The 27,181-nt window shown below is 52.9% G+C and overlaps 1 protein-coding gene across 2 annotated transcripts in view; it reads right to left on the bottom strand.

Annotated features, from left to right (window-relative positions):
* Positions 1-26,588, bottom strand: part of LOC125448449 (B-cell lymphoma 3 protein-like) — a 54,542-nt gene extending 27,954 nt beyond the window's left edge. For both annotated transcript variants that reach the window (XM_048523774.2, XM_059641257.1), the window contains exons 1-3: positions 25,971-26,588; positions 18,547-18,721; positions 10,114-10,222 (exon numbers count right to left, since the gene is read on the bottom strand). In XM_048523774.2, coding sequence (XP_048379731.2) covers positions 10,114-10,222; positions 18,547-18,721; positions 25,971-26,550 — 864 coding nt within the window. In that variant the 5' untranslated portion in view covers positions 26,551-26,588. The remainder of the gene's footprint in view (positions 1-10,113; positions 10,223-18,546; positions 18,722-25,970) is intronic.
* Positions 26,589-27,181: the final 593 nt, after the last annotated feature.

Raw genomic sequence — 27,181 nt, 5'->3', positions numbered from 1 at the left:
CTCCAGCCCCTACACCCCCTCCCTATCTCTGTCAGATGCTCTCATTCCATGTGAAAGACAGAGAGAGAGAGAGAGAGACAGAGACGGAGGGAAGGAGATGGAGAAATGATAAAGTCATGGAGGAGGAGATAAGGAGAGGGAGCGAATGGGAAACCAATTCGAAGTTTGATGTGAGCAAATGATGATTTGGGAAGTGTTATTGAATGTTACAATGAGGGGCAAACAGCACAATCTGAATTATTGAGGGCCAAACGGTCTCTGACTGTCTGAGTCATCCTGGGATAGGGCAGTTACATGATGTATAGCTAGATGACTAATATTTCCTCTTTTTTTGCTGCAGGGTTGCAATATTATGATGGTCCTTCAGTGCTAGTGACACAACCCTGAGTTTAGATGGTTATGGTTTGTTATGAGAAGGAAGATTCTTTGACTGAAACTGGCCAGTGTTGGCAGGTGCTGGGTGGGGACTGTCCCTACGGCAGAGTGTCAGAGAGGGGGGACAGTCTATACGCACACTGACGCTCCGACTGTACTCCCGGCCAGAGTGACAGAACAGAGAGATTCACAGGTACAGAGAGAGAGAGAGAGAGAGAGAGAGAGAGAGAGAGAGAATACCCACTGCCAGGGAGAGAGGTACAAACACGGACTGAGATAGAGACAGAATGAAGCACTGAGAGAACTCTACACACACATACACACACACACACACACACACACACTCACACACACATACACACACACACACACACACACTCACACACACACTCACACACACACACACACACACACTCACACACACTCACACACACACACACACACACACACACACACACACTCACACACACACACACTCACACACACACAAGCACACACACACACACATACACACTCACACTCACACACACACACACTCAGACACACACACTGTCACACAGACACACACGTGCACTCACACACACAGACACACACACACACACTCACACACACACACACACTCACACACACACAGACACACACAGACACACACAGACACTCACACACACACAGACACACACACACACTCACACACACACATACACACACACTCACACAGACACACATACATACACACACACACTCACACACACACACACACACACACACACACAGACACACACACACAGACACTCACACTCTCTCACACACACACACAGACACACACACACACACACACACACACAGACACACACACACAGACACACACACACACGCACACACACTCACTCACAGACACTCACACTGACACAGTAATAGACAGGCAGACGGACACACACAGACACACACACTCGTAACACACACACACTGTCACACAGACACACACGTGCACTCACACACACAGACACAGACACACACAGGCAAACAGACAGAAACACACACACAAACACATATGCACTCTCTCACACACACACACACACACACACACACACACACACACACACACACACACACACACAGAAACGCACACAACCTGAGTGTGACAAAGAGAAGATCAGACGCACACACTAAATCAATCTAACTTTCTCGACGGTGTTGCACACACTGGGGCACACACAGTTCACGAGATATAGGTAAAATGGATCAGGAGCTGGAGTGGGACAGTGCCTGTGGGAGGGAGACAGTCCCAGGGGATTAGGACAGGCCCTGGGGGAGTGGGATAGACCCCGGCTCAATCCCTGTGGATTCTGAGCGTGGCTCATTGGCTGGACATTACAGGGAGCAAGGACACAATGACCTGTACCTTGGAGCGAGGGAAGGCCAGGATCAGGGAGCTGACGCTGACACAAAGTGAGGTGTGCATTCCTAAATCTGCAAGACCCCAGGTTGCTCGAGCTGACTCCCCGCTCAGTCTCCCAAGAGTGAGATGAAGCCTTGGCCCCAGTGTTGGTTGGGGGGGAGGGGAGACTGCAAAGTGGCTCTGCTGTTTTTATTGCATCTATCTGGTCTTCCCCCAGTCGATCAGCGGTAGTCTCACATCCTCTCCCTCTGAGGGACATTGGAGAAGGGTCGGAGCTGAAAGAGGATCGAGAGAGAAGCAGAGAGGGCAGGCTTTTGGAGGAGAACTAGGCCCCGCTCCCGCACCCTCCCTTCAGCCTACAGTGCGCGCGAGCCCGGGAAGGGGTAGGCAGAGGTGGGAAAGGGACCTCACGTTGGCTCCAGTCAGCACTATCGGCTTGCCTCCGATAAAATCCTCGGGCTGCACCAGTGAGGAAGGAGGAGGAAATTGGCCGAAAGAGAAGCTGAAAGGAGCAAGGAAAGCTCTCCACAATGAAGGAGACAGTGGGAGAGAGAGAGAGAGATACTTTATCGAGGCATGGACGTATCCAGGCCGTAAATGAGCCCTTGCTCGTCTGCAAGAAGTGAAAACAAAGGAAAAGGCAGGACCCAGGACACCACCAGCAAATCTCAGGGGACAGGATGACTTCAGTTAATCAAAAACACACCACCCTCAACATACACTCCATCATCTGTGGCAACGACAACAAGGCCCCGATCCTGGGCTCCCCTTCACCACTCGCCCTCCTCCACCCAGCAGGGCATTGTGGGAAATTGCATGGCCGAAGGGTTTGGTTCCTCGGCCGGGGCGACTGAACATGGCTCATCAAGCCAAAGAGTTGGGTTGGTGCATGAGAGACTTCGGGTGTCTCCGGAAGGGAGGAAAAGAGGGAGGGAGGCAGACTGCATTGTTGCTGGTTGGGTGGGGAGCGTCCTCACGGCCTGCACGTTTCCACCCACCCCTCCAACACAGTGGTAACTGAAGGCACAGCCGCCCAGCAATGAGAATTGGGGGATACTCCAGAGGCTGGGATTGGAGGGAGTTACAGAGATAGGGAGGGGGTGTAGGGGCTGGAGGGGGTTACAGAGAAAGGGAGGGGGTGTAGGGGTTGGAGGGGGTGTAGGGGTTGGAGGGGGTTACAGAGATAGGGAGGGAATGTAGGGGCTGGAGGGGGTTACAGAGATAGGGAGGGGGTATAGGGGGTGGAGGAGGTTACAGAGAAAGGGAGGGGGTGTAGAGGCTGGAGGGGGGTACAGAGATAAGGAGGTGGTGTAGGGGTTGGAAGGAGTTACAGAGATAGGGAGGGGGTGTAGGAGCTGAAGGGGGTTACAGAGAAAGGGAGGGGGTGTAGGGGCTGGAGGGGGTTACAGAGATAGGGAGAGGGTGTAGGGGCTGGAGAGGGTGACAGAGATAGGGAGGGGGTGTGGGAGCTGGAGGGAGTTACAGAGGGAGGGGGTGTAGGGGCTGGAGTGGGTTACAGAGATAGGGAGGGGATGTAGGGGCTGGAGGGGGTTACAGAGATAGGGAGGGGGTGTAGGGGCTAGAGGGGGTTACAGAGTTAGGGAGGGGGTGTAGGGGGCTGAAGGAGGTTACAGGGATAGGGAGGGGGTGTAGGGGCTGGAGGGGTTTACAGAGATAGGGAGGGGATGTAGGGGCTGGAGGGGGTTACAGAGATAGGGAGGGGGTGTAGGGGCTGGAGGGGGTTACAGAGATAGGGAGGGGGTGTAGGGGGCTGAAGGAGGTTACAGGGATCGGGAGGGGGAAGGCCTTCAACAAGAGAATGACAATTCCAAATTGGGGAACAGTGCAGAGAGAGCTTTACTCTGTACCTAACCCCGTGCTGTCCCTGTCCCTGGCAGTGTTTGATGCGGGGTTGGGGTGGGGGTAGAATTGCAGGCAGAGTCTGAGCTGTGTGCGCGGTGAAGTTGATGGATGGTGGAAATGTCTGTTTTTGCGTTTTGGGGGAAAACCCAGCGAGCTTCCCTGAAAGATACAGCCTCCTGATAACCGAGATCAGGCTGAAGCGAGACAATGCTGTTTTATTTTGCTCTAACTAAACTCTGGCACCAGCTGCGTTTGCTCAGTGACTGGGCTGTAAATTTTGGTCTCATCCCAGCTGTCCTTGATCATTCTCTGCTCTTTTCCCTCCTCCCTTGCCAATGCAAACTTCCTGGCCAGTGCTGCAGGACATGGAATAAAACAAAGCATCCGCACTTCAGTTTGAGACTCGAATGAAATGCGGCTGGTTTCTACCTGTGCCTGAAAGCAGAATCAAACACCTTTTCTGAAGAAGGGTCTAAGCCCGAAACGTCAGCTTTCCTGCTCCTCTGGTGCTGCTTGGCCTGCTGTGTTCATCCAGCTCCACACCTTGATATCTCAAACACTCAAAATCTTTCCAGGAAGTCTCCCTGCCTCCCTCTCACTCTTTGTCCTTTCCAGCGAAACAGCAAACATAAACACAATATTTACTCCACAAAACCAGTTCAGCAACTTTCAAACACCACTGAGGGAGAGCCACGCTGTCGGAGGGTCAGTGCTGAGGGACCGTCGCACTGTCACAGGGTTAGTGCTGAGGGACCGTCGCACTGTCGCAGGGTTAGTGCTGAGGGATTGCTGCACTGTCGGAGGGTCAGTGCTGAGGGAGCACCGCACTGTTGGAGGGTCAGTGCTGAGGGAGCGCCACACTGTCGGAGGGTCAGTGCTGAGGGAGCGCCACACTGTCGGAGGGTCAGTGCTGAGGGAGCGCTGCACTGTCGGAGGGTCAGTGCTGAGGGAGCGCTGCACTGTCGGAGGGTCAGTGCTGAGGAGGGGGCACTGTCGGAGGGTCAGTGCTGAGAGAGTGTTCTCTGTCGGAGAGCCAGTGCTGACGGAGTGGGCACTGTCGGAGGGTCAGTGCTGAGGGAGTGGGCACTGTCGGAGGGTCAGTGCTGAGGGAGTGGGCACTGTCGGAGGGTCAGAGCAATTCCTATGCAGATTACTTTAAAGCTGCAGCCCTGCCTTCTACATCTTTGATGGACAGGAACAGTTTCACCCTCTCTACTCATAGTTTGGAAATGTCTCAAATCTCCTCAATCCAAGTGCGTTTTCTTCCCTAAAGTAAACGGTGCCAGCTTTTCCCATCTATCGCTGAATCTTCTCCTCTCTGTCGCCATTCCTGCAATCCTCTTCTGCACTCTCTCTGCAAGTGTTTCCATCTTTCTCAAAGTAGGGTGTACTCAGTACTCCAACTGCGGTATAACTTGTATCCTGTAGAACTTCAACAGTGCAGAAGAAATCCCTTCGGCCCATCATCTGCACACCTATCACCCTCCTGATACCAATCTGCAAAACACGACCCTCTCTCTCTCTCTGTACGCAGTGTGATCTACTCAGCGACGTTCCTGATTCAGGTCAGTTGGTATTTCAAGATTCTCTCCGATCCGTCCCAATTTCTCACCCCGCAGCCCCTGCAAATTTTCCCAAAGCGTTCTCCAACTCCCTGCATTTTGATCGCTCCCTCCCTGTTGAACCTGCTCCCTTTCAGGTCGTGCATTCTGGGTCACAACTCACTGTACCCAAAGGAAAATTATCCTCTTTCAGTTTCCCTCTCCCCGGGCCTTTTCCTGATTCCCTTCGATCCATCTCTCTCTGGAGACTGGCCCTCCCGCACCATGGGGACTGCACCTCTCACATCCGCTCGATCACAGTGAGTTTTGAACATCTCAATTCGATCTTCCCCTTCATGCTCCCTGCTCTGAGGGTTACACTCCCAGCCTTTCCCAGTCTCCCTACCCGAAGCCCCTGACCCCTAGGAATGTCCCATAGAGCCTCCTCCGCACACTACCGCCCGCCTCTGTCTTGAGGTTTAGGAAAAGGTGAGGTGAAATGAGCCATGGTGGCACAGTCGCTGAGAGTTGGCATGGGTGCACAGCAGGTGGCGAGGAAAGCTAATGGCATCCTGGCCTCCATAGCGAGAGGATTTGAGTATCGGATTGAGGATGTCTTGTTGCAGTTATACAGGGTCTTGGTGAGGCCACACCTTGAGCATTGGGTGTAGTTTTGGTCTGAGGTTCTTGCTATTGAGGGAGCCCAGCGAAGGTTCACCAGATTGGACGGTAGGACTGACGCATGAGGAAAGTCTGGATCGAATGGGCTTCTACCCGCTGGAATTTAGAAGAATGAGGTGGCGGGGGGGGGGGGCGGATCTCAGAGAAACATGTAAAATCCCGATGGGACTGGACAGGCCAGATGCAGGAAGAATGTTCCCTGATGTTGGGGAGGTCCAGAATTAGGGGCTCACAGTCTAAGAATAAGGAGTAAGCCATGCAGGACTGAGACGAGGACGAATTTCTTCACTCAGAGAGTTGTGAGCCTATGGAATTCTCTCCCACAGGAAGCTGTTGGGTCCAGTTCGATAGACATATTCAAGAGGGAGCCGAACGTGGCACTTGAGACTAAAGGGATCATGGAGAGAAAGTGGGTGTGGGATACTGAGATTGCACGATCAGCCATGTTCATGCCGTGAATGGTGTTGCATTCTCAAGGGGCCGAATGGCCTGTTCCTGCTCCTATTTTCCATGTTTCTCCGCAAAGAGTTCGAAATGGAAAACTACCTCAATGACCTGCAAGCTGTATCCCGCGGTTTCTGCTTCATCCAGCGTTGGTGCTGCAAACAGCCATCTTTGACACTGACCTGAACCTCCCAGAACTTTTCAGAAAATGGCTAAGTCCTGATCCTGGCCTTGGCTGTGAAAGGCTTAAAATGTAACGAATGTAAAATTAAACTCGAGCTTCCCTTTGCTCCTGTTTTCTCAGCGAGAACAGCCTGACCTGCCCCTCTCAAATGTTAATTGGGATTCCTGTGTTGGGTGTATCTGTGTGGAAGCAGGCACTACCTCATGACAATGCATTACTCATTAACCAAGCCAGTTTGGTGTGAATGTCGTTTTACTCACTACTCAGGTGGAAGGAGACTGTTTTCTTTATGTAAAACAAATCTCATTTCCTCCACCTTGTTCCAGAAGGTCACTGAAGAACACACAGAATCATGACAGTGCAGTGAGAGAGGCCATTCGCCCCATCATGTCTGCACCACCTCTCCAGTGAGAATTCTGACGCAACATCCCCCTTAAGTCCATCCCCACCCCGCGCGCTGTTCCTTCCCAAATAAACATTCGATGCTCCCTCGGAACCTTTCCCCCATTGCACTGCCGAGGCCAACTCTCCGACACCTCCTCTTATAACCCCCGTGATCATGGCCCCACCCCCGAGCACCAAACCATCATCTCCCAAACCATCCACATCCTCATCACCTCAGGTGACCACCCACCCACAGCCTCCAACCTTATTATTCCCCAACCCTGCACCACCCGCTTCTATCTCCTTCCCAAAATCCACAAACCTGCCTGTCCTGGTCAACCCATTGTCTCCACCTGCTCCTGCCCCACCGAAGTCATCTCCACCTATCTGGACTCCATTTTCTCCCCTTTGGTCCACGAACTCCCTACCTATGTCTGTGACACCACCGATACCCTCCACCTCCTCCAGAACTTCCAATTCCTCGGGCCCCAACACCTCATTTTCTCCATGGACATCCAGTCCCTATACACCTGCATTCCTCATGCAGATGGCCTTAAGGCCCTCCACTTCTTCCTGTCCCGTAGACCCGACCAGTCCCCCTCCACTGACACCCTCATCCGCCTAGCCAAGCTCATCCTCACCCTCAACAACTTCTCTTTCAATTCCTCCCACTTCCTACAGACAAAGGAGGCGGCCATGGGTACCCACATGGGCCCAAGCTATGCCTGCCTCTTTGTAGGTTACGTGGAACAGTCCCTTTTCCACACCTAAATTGGTGCTAAACCCCACTTCTTCCTCCTGTATTGGTGCCGTCTCGTGGTCCCATGAGGAGCTTGAACAGTTTATCCACTTCAACACCTTCCATCCCAAACTTAAGTTCACCTGGACCATCTCTAACACGTCTCTCACCTTCCCGGACCTCTTTGTCTTCATCTCGGGCAACCATCAAGAAACGGATAATTATTTCAAGTCCACCGACTCCCACAGCTACCTAGAATACATCTCCTCCCAACCACCCCCCCTGCAAAAATTCCATCCCCTTATCCCAGTTCCTTCGCCTCTGCCGCATCTGCTCCCAGGATGAGATATTCCACTCCCCCACATCCCAGATGTCCTCATTTTTCAAGGACTACAACATCCCCCTCGCAGTGGTCGAAAACGCCCTTGACCGCGTCTCCCGCATTTCCCGCTACACGTCGCTCACACCCCGCCCCTGCCACAACCGCCCAAAGAGGATCCCCCTCGTTCTCACACACCATCGCACCAACCTCCAGATACAATGCATCATCCTCCTACACTTCCGCCATCTACAATCCGACTTCTTCACCAATGACATTTTTCCATCCCCACCCCTGTCGGCTTTCCGGAGAGACCACTCTCTCCATGACTCCCTTGTTCGCTCCACACTCTCCTCCAACCCCACCACACCTGGCACCTTCCCCTGTAACCGCAGCAAATGCTACACTTGCCCCCACACCTCCTCCCTCACCCCTATCCCAGACCCAAAGATGACTTTCCATATTAAGCAGAGGTTCACCTGCACATCTGCCAATGTGGTATACTATATCCATTGTACCCGGTGTGGCTTCCTCTACATTGGGGAAACCAAAGGGAGGCTTGGGGACCGCTTTGCAGAACACCTCCGCTCGGTTCGCAATAAACAACTGCACCTCCCAGTCGCAAACCATTTTAACTCCCCCTCCCATTCTTTAGATGACATGTCCATCATGGGCCTCCTGCAGTGCCACAATGATGCCACCCGAAGGCTGCAGGAACAGCAACTCATATTCCGCTCGGGAACCCTGCAGCCCAATGGTATTAATGTGGACTTCACAAGCTTCAAAATCTCCCCTCCCCCCAGTGCATCCCAAAACCAGCCCAGTTCATCCCTGCCTCCCGACCCTGTTCTTCCTCTCACCTAACCCCTCCTCCCACCTCAAGCCGTACCTCCATCTCCTTCTTACCAGCCTCATCCCGCCCCCTTGAACTGTCCGTCCTCCCTGGACTGACCTATCCCCTCCCCACCTCCCCACCTACACTCACCTTTACTGGCTCCATCCCCACCTCTTTGACCTGTCTGTCTCCTCTCCACCTGTCTTCTCCTCTATCCATCTTCTGCCTGCCTCCCCCTCTCTCCCTATTTATTTCAGATGCCCCTTCCCCTTCCTCATTTCTGATGAAGGGTCTAGGCCTGTAATGTCAGCTTTCCTGCTCCTCTGATGCTGCTCGGCCTGCTCCACATTTTGTTACCTCAGATTCTCCAGCTCCTGGAGTTCATCCAGCTCCATACCTTGTTACCTCAGATTCTCCAGCTCCTGGAGTTCCTGCTATCTCTGAAACATCACCAGGCAGTGTGTTCCCGACACTGACTAACTCACCATGTGAAACAGACTAATTTCTCACATCACCACATCTTTTGGCAAATTGCCTTAAGTCTGTACCCTTGTACACACGATCTTTTTAATGCACCAGAACACTTTCTCTCGACGTGCGTGTGTCTCTCCCTCTCTCTGTCCTGTGTGTCCCTCTCCTGTCTATTTGCCGTCCTTTTGCATGTGTATATCTCCCTCTCCTCCATGTGTCTATCCCTGTTTCTCCTCTCTCTCACGTGTGTATCAATCTGTCTCTCGTTCTCTGTCTCTCGCATCTCTCTCTCTCTCTCTCTCACGTGTCTCTCCTGTCTCTCTCTCTCTCTCTCCCTCTCACTCTCTCTCATGTGTACGTGTTAATAGAACATTACAGCACAGTACAGACCCTTCGGCCCTTGTGCCGACCTGTCATACCGATCTGAAGCCCATCTAACCTACACTATTCCATGTACGTCCATATGCTTGTCCAATGACGACTTAAATGTACCTAAAGTTGGCGAATCTACTGATCTCACTCTTGTCTCTCTCACTCTCTCTCATGCCTCTCTCTCTCCTTTCTCAGTCTCTCTCTCTCATCTCTTCCTCTCCTGTGTGTGTGTTAATCTCTCCTCCTTCCCTCACTCATGTGTGTGTGTCTCTCTCTTCTCTATCTCTCTTGTCTCTCATGTGTATGCATTAATCTCTTTTTTCTCTCTCTTCCGTGTGTCTGTCACTTGCCTCTCTCAGTCTCATCTCTCTCTCTCTCGACAGTGTGTGTCTGTTATGTGTATTTTTCTCTCTCTCGCGCGCGCACTGTTTCTCTCCAATGTGCCTCTGTCATGTGGGTGCATGTTAATCTTTCACTCGCGGTTTTTTCAGGATCCATTCTCCTACCTGCCTCAGGTTGTTGTAAATATCCAGGTCCTTTCTCCCCAGCTGCAGGAGGTGGATGAGCTTTTCCACCATAGCCCTGTCCTCCTGGACCACAGCAATGTGCAGAGGCCTGAATACAAAGAGAAGCCAAACACAGAGTGAAATCGGTGCTGGGTTCACACCCGCTGCTGCCCACAGCTCGAACCGTGTAACACCAAACATCAAACTCTCCAATAAAATCAAAGCTGACACAGCTTCATTCGGCCCTCAAAGATCACACATTGTCTGTCACACAGGAGGCCATTCAGCCCCCCTTCTCCAGCCTTCTACACGGGACCTGGAGGCCATTCAGCCCCACTCCTCCAGCCTGTTACACGGGAACTGGAGGCCATTCAGGCCCCTCCTCCTCCAGCCTGTTACACAGGAGCTGGAGGCCATTCAGCCCCATCCTCCTCCAGCCTGTTACACGGGAACTGGAGGCCATTCAGCCCCGTCCACCTCCAGCCTGTTACTCGGGAACTGGAGGCCATTCAGCCCCGTCCTCCTCCAGCCTGTTACACAGGAACAGGAGGCCATTCAGCCCCCTCCTCCTCCAGCCTGTTACACGGGAACTGGAGGCCATTCAGCCCTCTTCCTCCAGCCTGTTACACAGGAACAGGAGGCCATTCATCCCCCCTCCTCCAGCCTGTTACACAGGAACTGGAGGCCATTCAGCCCCCCTCCTCCAGCCTGTTACACAGGAACAGGAGGCCATTCACCCCTCACCTCCAGCCTGTTACACAGGAACTGGAGGCCATTCAGCCCCCCTCCTCCAGCCTGTTACACAGGAACAGGAGGCCATTCAGCCCTCACCTCCAGCCTGTTACACAGGAACTGGAGGCCATTCAGCCCCATCCTCCTCCAGCCTGTTACACAGGAACAGGAGGCCGTTCAGCCCAACCTCCTACAGCCTGTTACACAGGAACTGGAGGCCATTCAGCCCCATCCTCCTCCAGTCTGTTACACAGGAACAGGAGGCCGTTCAGCCCAACCTCCTACAGCCTGTTACACAGGAACTGGAGGCCATTCAGCCTCCTTAAACAATGTGACCAAATCTGCACCCAATCCTGCCACCATTGACCCGTATCGATGCAGCAACAGCGGCCCGTCTGTCTTTCTCTGTCTCCCTGTCGTCAAATGGCTTCATTTCATTCATCTCCCTCACATCGAGCAATGGCAAAAGCAAAAACATTTCCATCTGATAAATCCTCGTTTTGCCTCAATTGAAAACATCAATTCTGTTCGAAAATCACCCGATAATCTCGTGGCACAAGGTGAAAATTGCGCTGCTGTCACTCAATAGCAGAGTTCTAGGGAAATGAAAGGGCCCTGGGCCCCTTGATCTGGTGGGATACATCCTGGCTTTTCTGAAGGTAGTAGCTCAAGGGAAGCATGTACATGGAGAAGGTCATAAGAGGTTCTCGGAGCCTCAGGGTAAAGGGATGACCCTGTGGAACTGAGATGAGGAGGGATTTCTTCAGCTCGAGGAGGGCGAAACTGTCAGACCCATTCCCACAGAGGGAACTGGGAAGGGCAAGCCATTGAGTGTGTTTGAGACGGAGGTAGACAGGTTCGTGAGGGGATGGAGGACTACGGGGAGGAGAATGGGGCTGAGAAACAGAGCAGAACAGACTTGATGGGCTGAAAGGCCTATCGCTGCCCCCGTATCTTTTGGTCCGCTGATTGCCTCATGATATCAGCCACTGGGCCATTAATCCCGATACCCAGGAATCTTCTGGCAACCCTTTTCTAAACCTGTACATGGTAGAATTTTGAATTCAACAAAATATTAGGCAATTAAGTGTGCAATGATGACGTGACTCCAATGCCAATTGTTGGGAAAAACCCATCAGATTCACTAATGTCCTTTGGGAAAGGAAACTGCCATCCTCACCTGGTTTGGCCTACATGTGACTCCAGACCCACAGCAATGTGGTTGACTCTTAACTGCCCCCTGGGCAATTAGGGATGGGCAATAAATGCTGCCTGGCCAGCGACATCCTCATCCTATGAATGAATAATGGATACACTGGTCTTGCTGTAGTTATTCAGGGCCTTGGTGAGGTAGTTTGGTCTCTTAGCCTGAGCAAGGACATTCTCACTGCTGAGGGAGCCCAGAGAAGGTTCACCAGACTGATTCCCGGGATTGCAGGACTGACATATGAGGAAAGTCTGGATCGACTGGGCCTGTGCTCACTGGAATTTAGAAGAATGCGGGGAGATCTCATAGAAACATGTAAAATTCCAATGGTACTGGACGGACCATATGCAGGAAGAATGTTCCCTGATGTTGGGGAAGCCCAGAACTCGGGGTCACAGTCTAAGAATAAGGGGTAGGCCATTCAGGATTTAGATGAGGAAGAATTTCTTCGCTCAGATAGATGTGAACCTGTGGAATTCTCTCCTACAGGAAGCTGTCGGGGCCAGTAGGATAGATAGGGAGCTGGACACGGCCCTTCTGACAAAAGGGTATCATGGAGAGAAAGCAGGAATGGGATTGCATGATCATATGGAATGGTGGTGCATTCCACAAGGGCCGAATGGCCTGCTCCTATTTTCTCTGTTTCTGTGTTTAATCTACCTCAGACTCTGGAGAATGTCCGAAGGGTTGGAAAACTGCCAATGGAACACCTTTATTTGTAAAGGGAGTGCAATGAAGGAAAACTGTCAGCAAGTTAGCTTAGCAAGTATCACTAGGGAACATACATTACTCAATATAATAATTAAAGGAAAAGGAATGGTTTTGAGGGTTTTCTATTGGCAGAGAGGGAGGATTGGCGAAAAAATAACAGACAGTGTTGTGATAAAGAGAGGTGTTTTCAGGATGGGAGCCTGTTAATGAGCAGAGTGCCACAAGGATTAGTGCTGGGGACTCAATTAGTTACAATCGAAAGAAGTGAACGTATTATCAGAAAGCTCGCTAATGATACAAAAGTTGACAGGAAGGCAAGCGTTGAGGACGAGATGGAATCTGCAGAGGGACATCGACTGGTTCAGTCAAAGACTTAGCCGCTGTAGCAGATTGTGAGGTGATGCACTTTGGCAGGAAGAGTAGAGCAGATGAGTGTTATTTACACAGAGAAAGACTGCAGGAAGACGCCGAACAGAGCGGTCTCGGAGTCCTCATCCAAGCTGGCGTTCCAGGGAATAGGGAATACAATTGAAATGTCGGTCTTTATCCCAAAGGGAACGGGATATAGAAGTTTGGAATGTCTGGCTGAAACTCTGCAAGGCATTACCGGACCCTAGCTGGAACACTGAGAGAAGTTTTGGGCCTCGTATCTAAGGAAATATAGACTGGCATTGTATGCAGTGCAGGGAAAGTTTGGTGGGTCGATCCTTGGAATGGAGGGATGTCTTATGAGAAGAGGTTGAGTCTTTTGGGCCTGTGCTCACTGGAGTTTAGAGATTGAGAGGGGACCTCACTGAAAAGTATAAGAGACAGCTTGAGAAAGGAGATACACAGAGAGAGGCTGCTTCCCCCTGTGTGGGAGAGTCTGAGACCTAGCGGACATTTTCTCAGAGTAAGGGGTCACCCATTTAAGACAGAGATGACAAGGAATTTCTTCTCCGAGAAAAGAGTGAACCTGTGAGCTGTTTTACAGCAGAGGGTTGTGAAAGCTGGGCCATTCAGTATATTCAAGCCTGACTCAGTAAGGAGGGGAATTTCGGGTTAAATTGGGGGAAAAGACAGGAAAGTGGAGCTGAGGACGGCCAGATCAGCCACAATCTTACTTCTTAGCCGAGCTGACTCAATAGGGCTGGTTTTCTGCTGTCTCTCTCCGCTTCCCTTGCACTGAAGCACCACATGTGCAAGCGACAGATTTAACACCAAGTGGGGGGTGGGGAGGGGGTAGTTTGACACAGCTTTTGGGGGGGGGGGCAACGCCACACCAACCTGCATTTATACGGCACCTTCTGCAGGGGGGCTTGTTCGCACCAGCGCTACAAGGTCAAGTTCTGACCCCTGCACAACCCCCCACCACCCACCACCTCGACACAATCTCAGTCCGAAGAGGTCAGTCCTAAGGAGCATTCACAGAGAGAGAGAGACAGAGATTGACGATGGGGCAAGCTAGGGGACGGGATAAGCTGGGCCAGTTAACTGAGAAAGTGAAGCCAACAAGCAACACAGAAGAGGTGAAATTATGAGGAAGTGTTGTTTCTCGAAGCTCGTACAGCGACAAGAGCTGAGCTGTTGGTCTGGAGAAGCCACCCTGGCTTCGGGTAAAGGCTGACCGCACTCACAGCAAATGAGGAAATGGTTAACGTGAGGCAGAGAGAAAGGGAGAGAGCTGATGTCACTGGCGGCTGCCTGGCAGTTTGTGCTTTGTCTCTGTGCGGTGGGGCTGTGTGTCATTGTGGTGTCGGGTAAGGCAGGGGGAATCCCCATTCTCTCACAGCGCAGGCACATCCACTTATCAACAACTGCATCGGACGCAGTACACAGTCCCCAGGCCAGAAAACCAGAGAAAACACACACACACACACACACACACACTCTCACACACACACACACACACTCTCACACACACACACACTCTCTCACACACACACACACACAGACACAGACACACACACACACACACACTCTCACACACACTCACACACACACACACACACTCTCTCACACACACACACACACACACTTTCACACACACACACACTCTCTCACACACACACACACACACAGACACTCTCTCACACACACACTCTCACACACACTCACACACACACACACACTCTCTCACACACACACACACTCTCACACACACTCACACACACACACAGACACTCTCACACACACACACTCTCACACACACACACACTTTCACACACACACACACTCACACACACACACACTTTCACACACACACACACTCTCTCACACACACACACACTCTCACACACACACACACACACACACTTTCACACACACACACACTCTCTCACACACACACACACTCTCACACACACACACACACACACACAAACACTCTCTCACACACACACACAGACACTCTCTCACACACACACACTCTCTCACACACACACACACACACACACAAAGACACACACACACAGACACTCTCACACACACACACAAACACACACACACACACACACTCTCTCACACACACACACACACACACTCTTGTATACACACACACACAAACACACGGACACACACTCTCTCTCACACACACACACACACTCTCTCTCTCTCTCTCACACACACACACACACACACACACACACACTTGTATACACACACTCACACACAAACACACAGACACTCACACACACACACACACTCACTCACACAAACACACAGACACTCACTCACACACACACACAAACACACACACGCTCACTCATACACATACACATGCACACTCACTCGCACACACTCACTCTTGCATACACACACTCACTCACACACACAGACACTCACACTCACGCACAGACACACACGAACACACACACACTCACTCACACACACAGACGCTCACACACACAGATGCTCACTCACACACACACACACGCTCACTCACACACACACAGACACTCACTCACACAGACACATAGTCACACTCACACACTCTTGCATATACTGACTCACTCACACACACACACACACACACACACACACACACACACACACACACACACAGATACATGCACAAACATACACACTGTCAAGATACACACACACGCTCACTCACACTCACATACAAACACATATACACACACACTGTCACACACACTCTCAGACACCCACACAGACTATCACACATACACATTCAAACACAGGCAAACACACACAGATGGTACAAGCAGACAGGCGGACTCACACATACACTCTCAAACACAGACATACACCTCCTGGCACTGAAACGCACATACATTTGCACACTTACACCCCACTTTTACTCACACTCTCTCACTCACTTATACGCTCACAAACTCTCACACACTTAAACACAAACATTTTAGCTCAATCAATCTTGCATTCTAACCTCACACCAAATATTTTTTCCCCGTAGTTCTGGGCTCTGGGCTTGAATAGAGAAACGACAGGGAGGGGGGAATATTACAGATTTCCACTTCCCTTAATCTCAATCTGTCATCTGAGCAGCTAACCTGGAGTCAGGCCAAATATTTCTTCACAGTTTAGTTTCAGCAAATGAAGGAATGAAAGCATGTTTTGGTGACTGGATTGAAATGAGTCTACAAGCTGGGCGCTGCCGGTTCTCTGGGCACTGCCTGTACTCTGGGAGCTGTGTATACGCTGGGCACAGCCTATTTGCCAGGCAGTGCCCATACATCGGGCACTGCCTGTACTCCGGGCACCGTCCGTACACCAGGCACTGCCTGTACACTGGGCAGTGCCTGTACTCCGGGCACCGTCCGTACACTGGGCACTGCCTGTACACTGGGCACTGCCTGCACACCGGGCACAGCCTGTACTCCGGGCAGTGTCTGTACTCCGGGCACAGCCTGTACACCGGGCACAGCTTGTACACTGGGCACAGTCCTTACACCGGGCACTGCCTGTACACTGGGCAGTGTCTGTACTCTGGGCACAGCCTGTACTCCAGGCAGTGTCTGTACTCTGGGCACAGCCTGTACACCGGGCACCGTCTGTGCACCGGGCACAGCCTGTACACCAGGCACCGTCCATACACCGGGCACAGCCTGTACACCAGGCGCAGCCTGTACACCAGGCACCGTCCATACACCGGGCACAGCCTGTACACCGGGCACAGCCTGTACACTGGGCAGTGTCTGTACTCTGGGCACAGCCTGTACTCCGGGCACTGTCTGTACACTGGGCAGTGTCTGTACTCTGGGCACAGCCTGTACACCGGGCACCGTCCGTGCACCAGGTACAGCCTGTACACTGGGCAGTGTCTGTACTCTGGGCACAGCCTGTACACTGGGCAGTGTCTGTACACTAGGCACAGCCTGTACACCGGGCACAGCCTGTACACCGGGCAGTGTGCATACAAACATCTTGTATACAAACATCAGTCTGTCCATCTTTTTCATTCATCTACCCATTTCTCTGTGCATCTCGCTATTTCTCTATCTCTCCATCTCTCACCTTTCTCACCGTTATTCACCCCACCCCTGCAATATTTCCTCACTCTCTCTGCGTCCCTGTCCTCAGCACCATCCCCCGCCACCGCCCCGAGCCCACCTCCTGGCGTATTCCTCTCTCCCGCACGTTCTCCATCCTTCTCTCACTGTCTGCATCCCTCTCTCCAAGGCCACGGAAGGAGGCACGGGGCAGTCGAATAGGTGGGCGACTGTTACCCGGCATCCATTTCACCCATCTACTACTATCTCACAGGGTCCTGTCCTGATGATCCAAAGGAAGTTCCCAGGAACTGGGAGCCCGCATTTTGTATACTCTGTTCTTTGGAAGGTAGAGTGTAACAGAGAAGGATAGAAAGACAGAGGGAGAGAGAGAGAGAGAGACAGAGAGAGAGAGCGAGAGAGAGAGACAGAGAGAGAAAGAGAGAGCGAGAGCGAGAGAGAGAGAAGGGAAAGGTGAAAGAGATGTTGGGACAGGGAAGAGAAGGAGAGAGAGAAAGCGAAAGGGAGAAAGAGCAGAGGAGAAAGAGATAGACTAGTGGGGAGAGAGACAGGTGGAGGGTAAGAGAAAAAGAGAGCGTGTTAAAAAAACACAGAGATAGGAGTTGGAGAGTGAAAGAAGATTAAGAGAGAGAGGAAACAGAGATGTCAAGGGCTGGAGAAAGATTAAGAGAGTGGGAAGGGGAGAAGGAGAGAGAAATACAGACAGAGACAGAGAGGGAGGGGGAGAGAAAGAGAGGGAGAAACTGGCAGAGGTGTGGAAAGGGAGGGAGACGGAGCAATGGAGAGAAAGGAAGGCACGGAGACAGAGCAAGGGGGAGAGGGAACAGGGCGTGAGGTCTCAAATAATTAGCGGTCAGTCCCTTCCGCATCGTTGGATCAAAGTCCTGAAATTCCCTCCCTGAGGACATTGTGGGTCAACCCACAGCAGGTGGGCTGCAGGTGGTTCATGAAGGCAGCTCATCCCCACCTTCTCAAGAGGGCAACTATGGACGGGGGCAATTAACGCTGGGCCCAGCCAGCGACACCCAGGTCCCAGGTGAATAGAACTAGTTCTGAGCTTCACAAATCTCCCTCTCTCTTTCTCTGTCAGGAACTTTCGAACAGAACCACCCATCCCGCAAGTATTTCATAGCAGGCCTCAGGCCCAGGACTAGGCCGAGGTTCCAGTTGGCATTTGCCCCATCCTTGACCGCTCAGCCACCCCACCCCAGCCTTCCACAGAGTGGGAAAGCCGTCAAAAGTGTGTCTGGTGATTTCCCTCAGGACTCCACCCCAACCCCAGACATGAAAGGGGCCGAACCCCAGACTCACGTGTCCCCATCTTCATCCTGCCTGGTGGCCATGGCGATGTCAGAGGACAGCATCTCCTCCTGCGAGTGGACAATGCAGCACGTTCCAGGGTGGTAAGCGCTGGGGACAGCCCCAAGGGGCAGAGGGTGCGTCGGCACGGGGCAGATGGGGAAGGATGAGGATGGCAGGCTCACTCCTGACAGAAGGTGGTGGGGTGGGGGGGGGGGGAAGCAAGAGAGAAACACAACGTCAACAACGAAGGAGGACCCACCGCCGACCACCACTCAAACCCAAAACGCCCAATCAGTTGCCTGGCAACGACCAACATGGACGACAGGGAGCTTGTAACAGCACTTTGGTAGCCCTGAGGCGCTAGAGGAATGCAAATCTCTTTCTTAATTTCCTTGCCCATCATCAAACCCCACGCTGTCCCTGACCTGGGAGTGTTGATGGAGAACAGGGTAGAGGGAGCTTTACTCTGTATCTAACCCCATGCTACCCCTGTCCTGGGAGTGCTTGGTAGGGGAACAGTGTAGAGGGAGCTTTACTCTGTACCTAACCCCATGCTGTCCCTGTTCTGGGAGTCTTTGATGGGGGAGGCAGTGTAGAGAGAGCTTTACTCTGTATCTAACCCCGTGCTGTCCCTGTCCTGGGTGCGTTTGATGGGGGAACAGTGTAGAGAGAGCTTTACTCTGTATCTAACCCCGTGCTGTCCCTGTCCTGGGTGCGTTTGATGGGGGGACAGTGTGAATGATTTGACTAACGTATCTCTGTAAACAACAAGTGGCAAACATTTGTGTAACCCTCTTAACATCAGAAAGCACTCAAAAGAAATGTAATTAAACCAAGTTTTCCCACAAGATAAAGCAAAGAGACCATATCTCCCATCTAACACAGTGTGGAGCTGGAGGAACACAGCAGGCCAGGCAGCATCAGAGGAACAGGAAAGCCGACGTCTCTGGTCTGGACCCTTCTTCTGAAATGGGTTCCTGACCCGAAACGTCAGCTTTCCTGCTCCGCTCCTCCAGCTCCACACTGTGTTATCTCTAACTCCAGCATCGGCAGCTCCCGCTGTCTCTCAGACCATATCTCAGTTGTAAAAGACCACAGTGAATGGTGTTGGCTTTCAGAAACACCTTAAATGGGGGTCTGAGTGCGATTCGAAGAGGGGCAGGCAGGTTCTGGAGAGGAGTGAGGCTTTTGGGAAGCTGAAGGACCAACAGGAGACGGATGGAAATGGGGAGGGCGAAACCGGAAGGATTCATTGGTAAGGACAAGGGATTTGAACTTCAGGTGTTGCAACAACAAACGTGCGAGCAGAATGCGAAGCATTGCCACACACAGGCTGCTTCATGGTTCGTGGACATCACTGGTGAAGCCAGCCCCTGGAATACTCTGTGTGCAGCGTGCGGTCACCTTACCTGAGGAAGAAGGGTTCTGGAGATGGAGGAAGGGCAGGAAAGGTTTCCCAGTTTGATTTCTGGGAATGGCAGGGCTGACGGAGGAAGAGAGACTTCTCCATTCACTGGAGATAAGAAGAGTGTGAGGTTGGGGATGGGCTAGATCTCATGGAAACCGATTAAAGTCCAACTGGACTCGAGAGGGTCAACGTGGGAAGGATGTTCCCGATGACTGGGAGAGTCTGGAAACGGGAGAGGTGGGGGGGATGGTTTAAGGAGACTGGGTAGGACTGAGATGAGGAGAAATGTCTTCACCCAGAATTCTCTGCCACAGAAAGCAGTTGAGGCCAAAACATTGAATAATTTTCAGAAGGAGTTAGAGATGGTTCTTGGGGAGAAAGAGATCGAAGGGAATGGCGGACTGAGTTGAATGATCATTGAATGGCTTGAAGGGCTGAATGGCCTACTCCTATTTTCTATGTTTCTATGTTTGGACATGGCATTTTGGCAACATCCATGTCCCTTAGGGAGGGAATTCCAGGATTTTGAGCCAGCGACACTGAAGGAATGGCGATATATTTCCAGGGCGGCACAGTGGCTCAGTGGTTAGCTGCCTCACAGCGTCAGGGACCCGGGTTCAATCACACCCTCGGGCGACTGTCTGTATGGAGTTTGCACATGCTCCGGGTGCTCCAGTTTCCTCCCACAGTCCAAAGATGTGCAACTTAGAGTAGATTGGCCATGCTAAATTACCCATAGTGCCCAGGGATGTGCAAGTTAGGGTGGATTGGCCATGCTAAATTACCCATAGTGCCCAGGGATGTGCAGGTTAGGTGGATTGGCTGTGCTAAATTACCCATAGTGCCCAGGGGTGTGCAGGTTAGGGTGGATTGGCCGTGCTAAATTACCCATAGTGCCCAGGGATGTGCAGGTTAGGGTGGATTGGCCATGCTAAATTACCCATAGTGCCCAGGGATGTGCAGGTTAGGGTGGATTGGCCGTGCTAAATTACCCATAGTGCCCAGGGATGTGCAGGTTAGGGTGGATTGGCCATGCTAAATTACCCATAGTGCCCAGGGATGTGCAGGTTAGGTGGATTGGCCGTGCTAAATTACCCATAGTGCCCAGGGATGTGCAGGTTAGGGTGGGTTGGCCATGCTAAATTACCCATAGTGCCCAGGGATGTGCAGGTTAGGGTGGATTGGCCGTGCTAAATTACCCATAGTGCCCAGGGATGTGCAGGTTAGGGTGGGTTGGCCGTGCTAAATTACCCATAGTGCCCAGGGATGTGCAGGTTAGGGTGGATTGGCCATGCTAAATTACCCATAGTGCCCAGGGATGTGCAGGTTAGGTGGTTTGGCCGTGCTAAATTACCCATAGTGCCCAGGGATGTGCAGGTTAGGGTGGGTTGGCCATGCTAAATTACCCATAGTGCCCAGGGATGTGCAGGTTAGGGTGGATTGGCCGTGCTAAATTACCCATAGTGCCCAGGTTTGGGGGGTTTTAGGGGGATGGGTCTGGGTGGGACAGTCCAAGGGTCGGTGCGGACTTGTTGGGCTGAACGGCTTCTTTCCACACTGTAGGGATTCTACTCTATCAATAGTAAAGTCAGGAGGGGGAGGGGCTCGGAGGGGAATTTGCAGGGGGTGACGTTCCCATGTTACTGCTGCCCCTTGTCCTTCCCAATGGAAGTGGCCGTGGGTTTGGAAGGTGCTGCCTGAGGGGCCTTGGTGAGGTTCTGCAGAGCATCTTGTAGATGGTACACACTGCTGAGCGTCGGTGGCGGGGAGGGAGTGAATGTTTGTGGATGTGGGGACCAATCGAGCGGGGGCTGCTCTGTCCTGGATAGTGTCGAAGGGCTAGAGGGAATTGAGAGGTTGGGAGGGAGATCCAAATCGTGGATGAGCAAAAGCAGGGGAGAAATGCAAAAGGGGATTTGGCCTGAACGAATGGAGTGGAAATCCACAACATGAGAAGTGAGCGAGCGGTGGGATGACAGGATTGGGGGCAGTGCTGTTTGGAGAGCGAGGTGTAGCAAGCTGTAGAAATTTCATATCATAAATGTTGTGACTCAATCTCGCTCGTTGAGCATAATTTCCTGGAGTATCGTGTTCAGTCAGATATCACTGAATTCCCAATTGTCAGCATGAATTTTGTGAAAGGCAACATGGGAACTCAGATAATTAACTCAGATTTGCATATGTCACCACAAACTCAGAGCAGGACCTGGGTGGCCTCAAACATTTAGCTACAAACAACCAACCGGTCTCTCAGCTTCTCAGAAGTGACGAGCGAATGTGGTAACAGGGAGCAGAGTGACGCCGAGAGAGGAAGGGCAGGGACGGTCAACAGCGATCTCCCCAACATCTGCACCGAACCCCGTGCTGTCCCTGTCTCTGGGAGTGTTTGATGGGGGGGAGCAGTGTAGAGGGAGCTTTACCCTGTATCTAACCCAGTGCTGTCCCTGTCTCTGGGAGTGTTTGATGGGGGGGAGCAGTGTAGAGGGAGCTTTACCCTGTATCTAGCCCCGTGCTGTCATGATACCGGGAGTGTTTGACAGGGGGGACAGTGTAAAGGGAGCTTTACCCTGTATCTAGCCCCATGCTGTCCCTGTCCCTGGGAGTGTTTGATGGGGGGGGGACAGTGTAGAGGGAGCTTTACTCTGTATCTAACCCCGTGGTTTAACCTGTATCTAGCCCCGTGCTGCCCCTGTCCTGGGAGTGTTTGATGGGGACAGTGTAGAGGGAGCTTTACTCTGTATCTAGCCCTGTGCTGTCCCTGTCCCTGGGACTGTTTGATTGGGGGGACAGTGTAGAGAGAGCTTACCCTGTATCTATCCCCGTGCTGTCCCTGTCCTGGGAGTGTTTGATCGGAGACGGTGTAGAGGGAGCTTTTCCCTGTATCTATCCCCGTGCTGTCCCTTTCCTGGGAGTGTTTGATCGGAGACGGTGTAGAGGGAGCTTTTCCCTGTATCTAGCCCCGTGCTGTCCCTGTCCCTGGGACTGTTTGATTGGGGGGAATGCTGTTCATGATAACACAGTCCAAGCTGAATGTAGCTCTCAGCAGTTGAACACTAACAGCTAACTTGATTGTAAGCAGGTACATACAGTAAATCTGTTGAGCAAACGCGAGGGGAATTTGGAAGGCATTATAATTTCAGCAGGGCCGGGCTGCATATTGTGTGGTCAGGACGGGCTGCAATTCAAACAAGGGTCTCAATCTTTGGGGAACTCACAAGCAAAAAGTTGGAAAAACCCATCTGAACTTTCACATGTGCCTGCAAAGCCACAGAGGAAGGCAGGAACGTGAGCGTTCACACTGTGCACCAGTGCGGAAACCCTACTCTCAGGGCCCAACACTGTCAGCAGGGATACATACACAGGCCAGGACACTGTACTGCAGCTGTCACTCTCCCCTCTCAGTCAGATGTCTCTGAGTAAGCATCCCTCTCAGGGAACACTGTCAAATCGGGAACCACCATCTCACAGTGCTGAGGGAGCGGGCACTGTCGGAGGGTCAGTGCTGAGGGAGCGGGCACTGTCGGAGGGTCAGTGCTGAGGGAATGGGCACTGTCCGAGGGTCAGTGCTGAGGGAGTGGGCACTGTCCGAGGGTCAGTGCTGAGGGAGTGGGCACTCTCAGAGGGTCAGTGCTGAGGGAGTGGGCACTCTCAGAGGGTCAGTGCTGAGGGAGCGGGCACTCTCAGAGGGTCAGTGCTGAGGGAGTGGGCACTCTCAGAGGGTCAGTGCTGAGGGAGTGGGCACTCTCAGAGGGTCAGTGCTGAGGGAGTGGGCACTGTCCGAGGGTCAGTGCTGAGGGAGTGGGCACTCTCAGAGGGTCAGTGCTGAGGGAGTGGGCACTCTCAGAGGGTCAGTGCTGAGGGAGCGGGCACTGTCGGAGTGTCAGTGCTGAGGGAGTGGGTACTCTCAGAGGGTCAGTGCTGAGGGAGTGGGCACTCTCAGAGGGTCAGTGCTGAGGGAGCACTGTACCCTCCATTCTAACTGTGAATATAGTTTGGGATGATGTGAGAGATTAACTGGGACACTATGACATTACCCAATTCGTTCACTCAACGACGGGAATCGCAGTTTTACAGCAGCTCTCACTCCTGAGCATCCTTGTTTCTCTATCTTTCTCCCTCTGTCTCCCCCCTCACTCTTTTACTCTGTCTCTGTCTGTCCCCCTCTCCCTTTCTTTCTCTCTCTCTGTCTCTTTCTTGCTCTCTATCCTTCTTAGTGCCTCCACTTTGTACTTTCCAGCTCCCTCTCTCTATCCTTCCACCCTTTCCCCTCACTCTAATGGGCTCTGCTGCTTTCTCTCTCTTTCTCATTACCTGGCCTTCCCTTGCTCTCCACTGAAATACCCCCACAGAGGCTGGTACCCTGCCACCAAGTCCCCCTTTATTTACACGTGGAGAGTCCCTAACCCTGACCCAGCTCCCTCAGGGCCAGCTCTCAGAGTGAGCTGAACCCCTGACCCCACTGTTTCTGTCTGTCAGCCAGGGCTCCCTGACTAGAACAGATTAACAACACTCCAAAGTGGGGAACTCATATTCTAATGAGGTCAACCTGGCTGACTTTGTTACAATCACCACATCATTCTCATCTCCCCTTCTCTCCATCACTCTCTCACTTCATCACGCTCCCACTCTCTACTCCACCCAATGTCTCCCTCTCTTTCTCTCTTCCTCCCTCTGTCCCTCTCTCCCTCTCGCTGTCACTCCCTTTCCCTCTCTCTCTGTCCCTTTCTCTCTCCCTTGCTCCCACTCAGTCACTCCCTCTCTTTCTCTCCCCTCCTGCTCTTCCTCACACTATCACTCCCTCTCTTTCTCTCTCCACCTCCCTGCCTCTATCTCTCGCTCCCTCTCGCTGTCACTCCCTCCTTCTCTCTATCCCTCTGTCCATTTCCCTGTTTCTGTCCCCAAGCATTTGTGTCTCCCAATCTGAGTTTCCTCCCTCTCGATGTTTCCTGCTCTGTCTCTTTCTTTTTCACTTTTTCTCTCACCCACTCCCTGTCATTCATTTGCACTGTCTCTGCTTCTTTCTCTCTCTGTCTGTCCCTGACTCTCTCAGTTTGTTTCTCTATCTCAACCACTTTCTCCTCTGATCTTGTTTCTCTCATTGCCCTCTCCGCCCACTCCCCTCAGCCTGTGGTCCCTGAGATCGCGAGGTTGGGCGGGCAGGGTTTGACCTGAGCTCTGGCGCTGATAAACTCTCACCCTAGCCCTGAAATACCAGCTGAAACCTTTCCCCTGTCCTCACTGACATCCGACAAATACAGAATAACACCATCCAGGACAGAGCAGCCCCCTGCAAGTTCCCCTCCACTCCCCATCCTGGTTTGGAAATAGGCCGCCCACTCCTTGCTGGGTCAAAATCCTGGAATTCCCAGCCTGAGGGGCACTGTGGGTCACCCCCACCTTCTCAAGGCGGGGGGAGGCAATTAGGGATGGGGCAATAAATATTGGACCCAACCAGAGATGCCGATTTCACCAGTAATGGAATTATAACAAGATGGGCCACTCTGGCTCGGTGCACAGTCTGGGAAGGGGGTGGGGGGAGTGTCAGAGGCACAGACCCTTCATCAGTGACACCCCCCAACCCTTGCCTCCCCCCACCCCACTTACCCCTCAGCACCCAACCCTCATTGGAGGCCACGGCAGCGAGATCCAACTCAGCCTAGGAAACCTGGCCAGCACGGGCAGTGTGGTGGGGCCGAAGGGCCTATATCCGCGCTGTGACTGGGTTCAGCTGGTGGGCAGTGGTGGCATCGCAGAGGGAAATGTTTTGTTCTCTCATGGTCGGAGGCAGGGAGGGAGGGTGGTGGCTGGTGGCTAGTGGGTGGGGGTAAGGGGGGGCACTGAGTGGGTCATGTTCCCAAGGGAGGGGAGGGGGTTGGATCAATTGAGACTAACTGCTCCCCTCCCCACTCCACCCCCAAAACAGGAGCTTCCCTACCCAACCCCCTCCCCCCACCTCAACAATTGTCAGGAACACAACCACTGTCGTGCCGCCTCACGTAGCTGATAAGCCAACACCATTCCTTACCTGGATAGTATGGGAGCTGGAGTGCGTAGGGCAGGTAGACAGACTCTACTAGAGGGTATCCATTGGCAGCGGGAACCAGGAACGGGGTCCTCGGCCTGCTCCGGCAGATGGGCAACTCTTCCGGCTCGGATTTCATCCTGGGGGGCTCCAGCTGTTCGACTGCAAGAGGCAGCACGCTCTCCCTATCCTCCAGCTTGGGGTACTTCCCCTGGTCCGCCTCGCGGTAGGGTCTCTTCCTGGGGGGCAGGGAGATGCCCAGCCTGTCCGCCCGCTGGGTGGCCGCTCCCTCTGGGGTGGTCGGGCGGGCCCATTCTGCTCGGGGGGCATCCTTGCCCCCTCCGCCACCCAAGCGTTCTGCCTGCCCCTTGTCCTGGGGGCTCCTCAGCCTCCTCCTGCAGCCCAGCCGCCTGTGGGAGTCGCCCTCATCCGCCTCCTCCTCCTCCTGCTGTTGCTGATCCCCTGCCACCCGCCTCATCCTCAGGTCTAGCGGGGCTGGGGCCTCATGCCCTTCCATGTGCCCAGCTGCAGGGGGTGCCAACAGTCCAGCAGTGGGGACCAAACAGCAAGGGTCTACGCACATGGGAGCAGGGGTGGGGGTAGGGTTAGGGGAGGGGGTTGGGCTGGGGCTGGGGTGGGGGGTGGGTACAGGGAGAGGAGCCACTTGCCTGGGATCTCGATTCGTGTGTGCTCCCTCTGCCCACACACACACCCACACACACACCCACACACACACACACACCCACACACACACACAGGCCAGTAAACTGGCTCAGCTAGCGATGGGCGGGTATATCAGAACCGTGCCTGAGAATGTGAGAAACATGGGTCAAGAAACAGTCTGACCAGTTCCCTGGGTATCCTGGCACAGTCGTCCCTGGGTATCCTGGCACTGTCCTCCCAGGTATCCTGGCACAGTCCTCCCAGGGTATCCTGGCACAGTCCTCCCTGGGTATCCTGGCACAGTCCTCCCAGGGTATCCTGGCACTGTCCCCCGGGTATCCTGGCACTGCCCCCCGGGTATCCTGGCACTGCCACCCCAAAGAATCCTGGCACTTTTCTCCTCTGCTCTCAATCAGACTCCTGCAGCTCTTGTTAATGCTGCACAGAAGATCTCTCTGTCTCTGTATTGCCCTCCTTCTTTATTTCTATCTCTCTCTCTCTGTTTTCTTTCTCTCTGTCTCTCTATTCCTCTCCAAGTCTCTCTTTCTCTC

Source organism: Stegostoma tigrinum, chromosome 41 (genome assembly GCF_030684315.1).
Source record: "Stegostoma tigrinum isolate sSteTig4 chromosome 41, sSteTig4.hap1, whole genome shotgun sequence".
Taxonomy (NCBI): Eukaryota; Metazoa; Chordata; class Chondrichthyes; order Orectolobiformes; family Stegostomatidae; genus Stegostoma; species Stegostoma tigrinum.
Note: the sequence above shows the minus strand (reverse complement) of the source record. Positions and strands in the feature narration are given on the sequence as shown.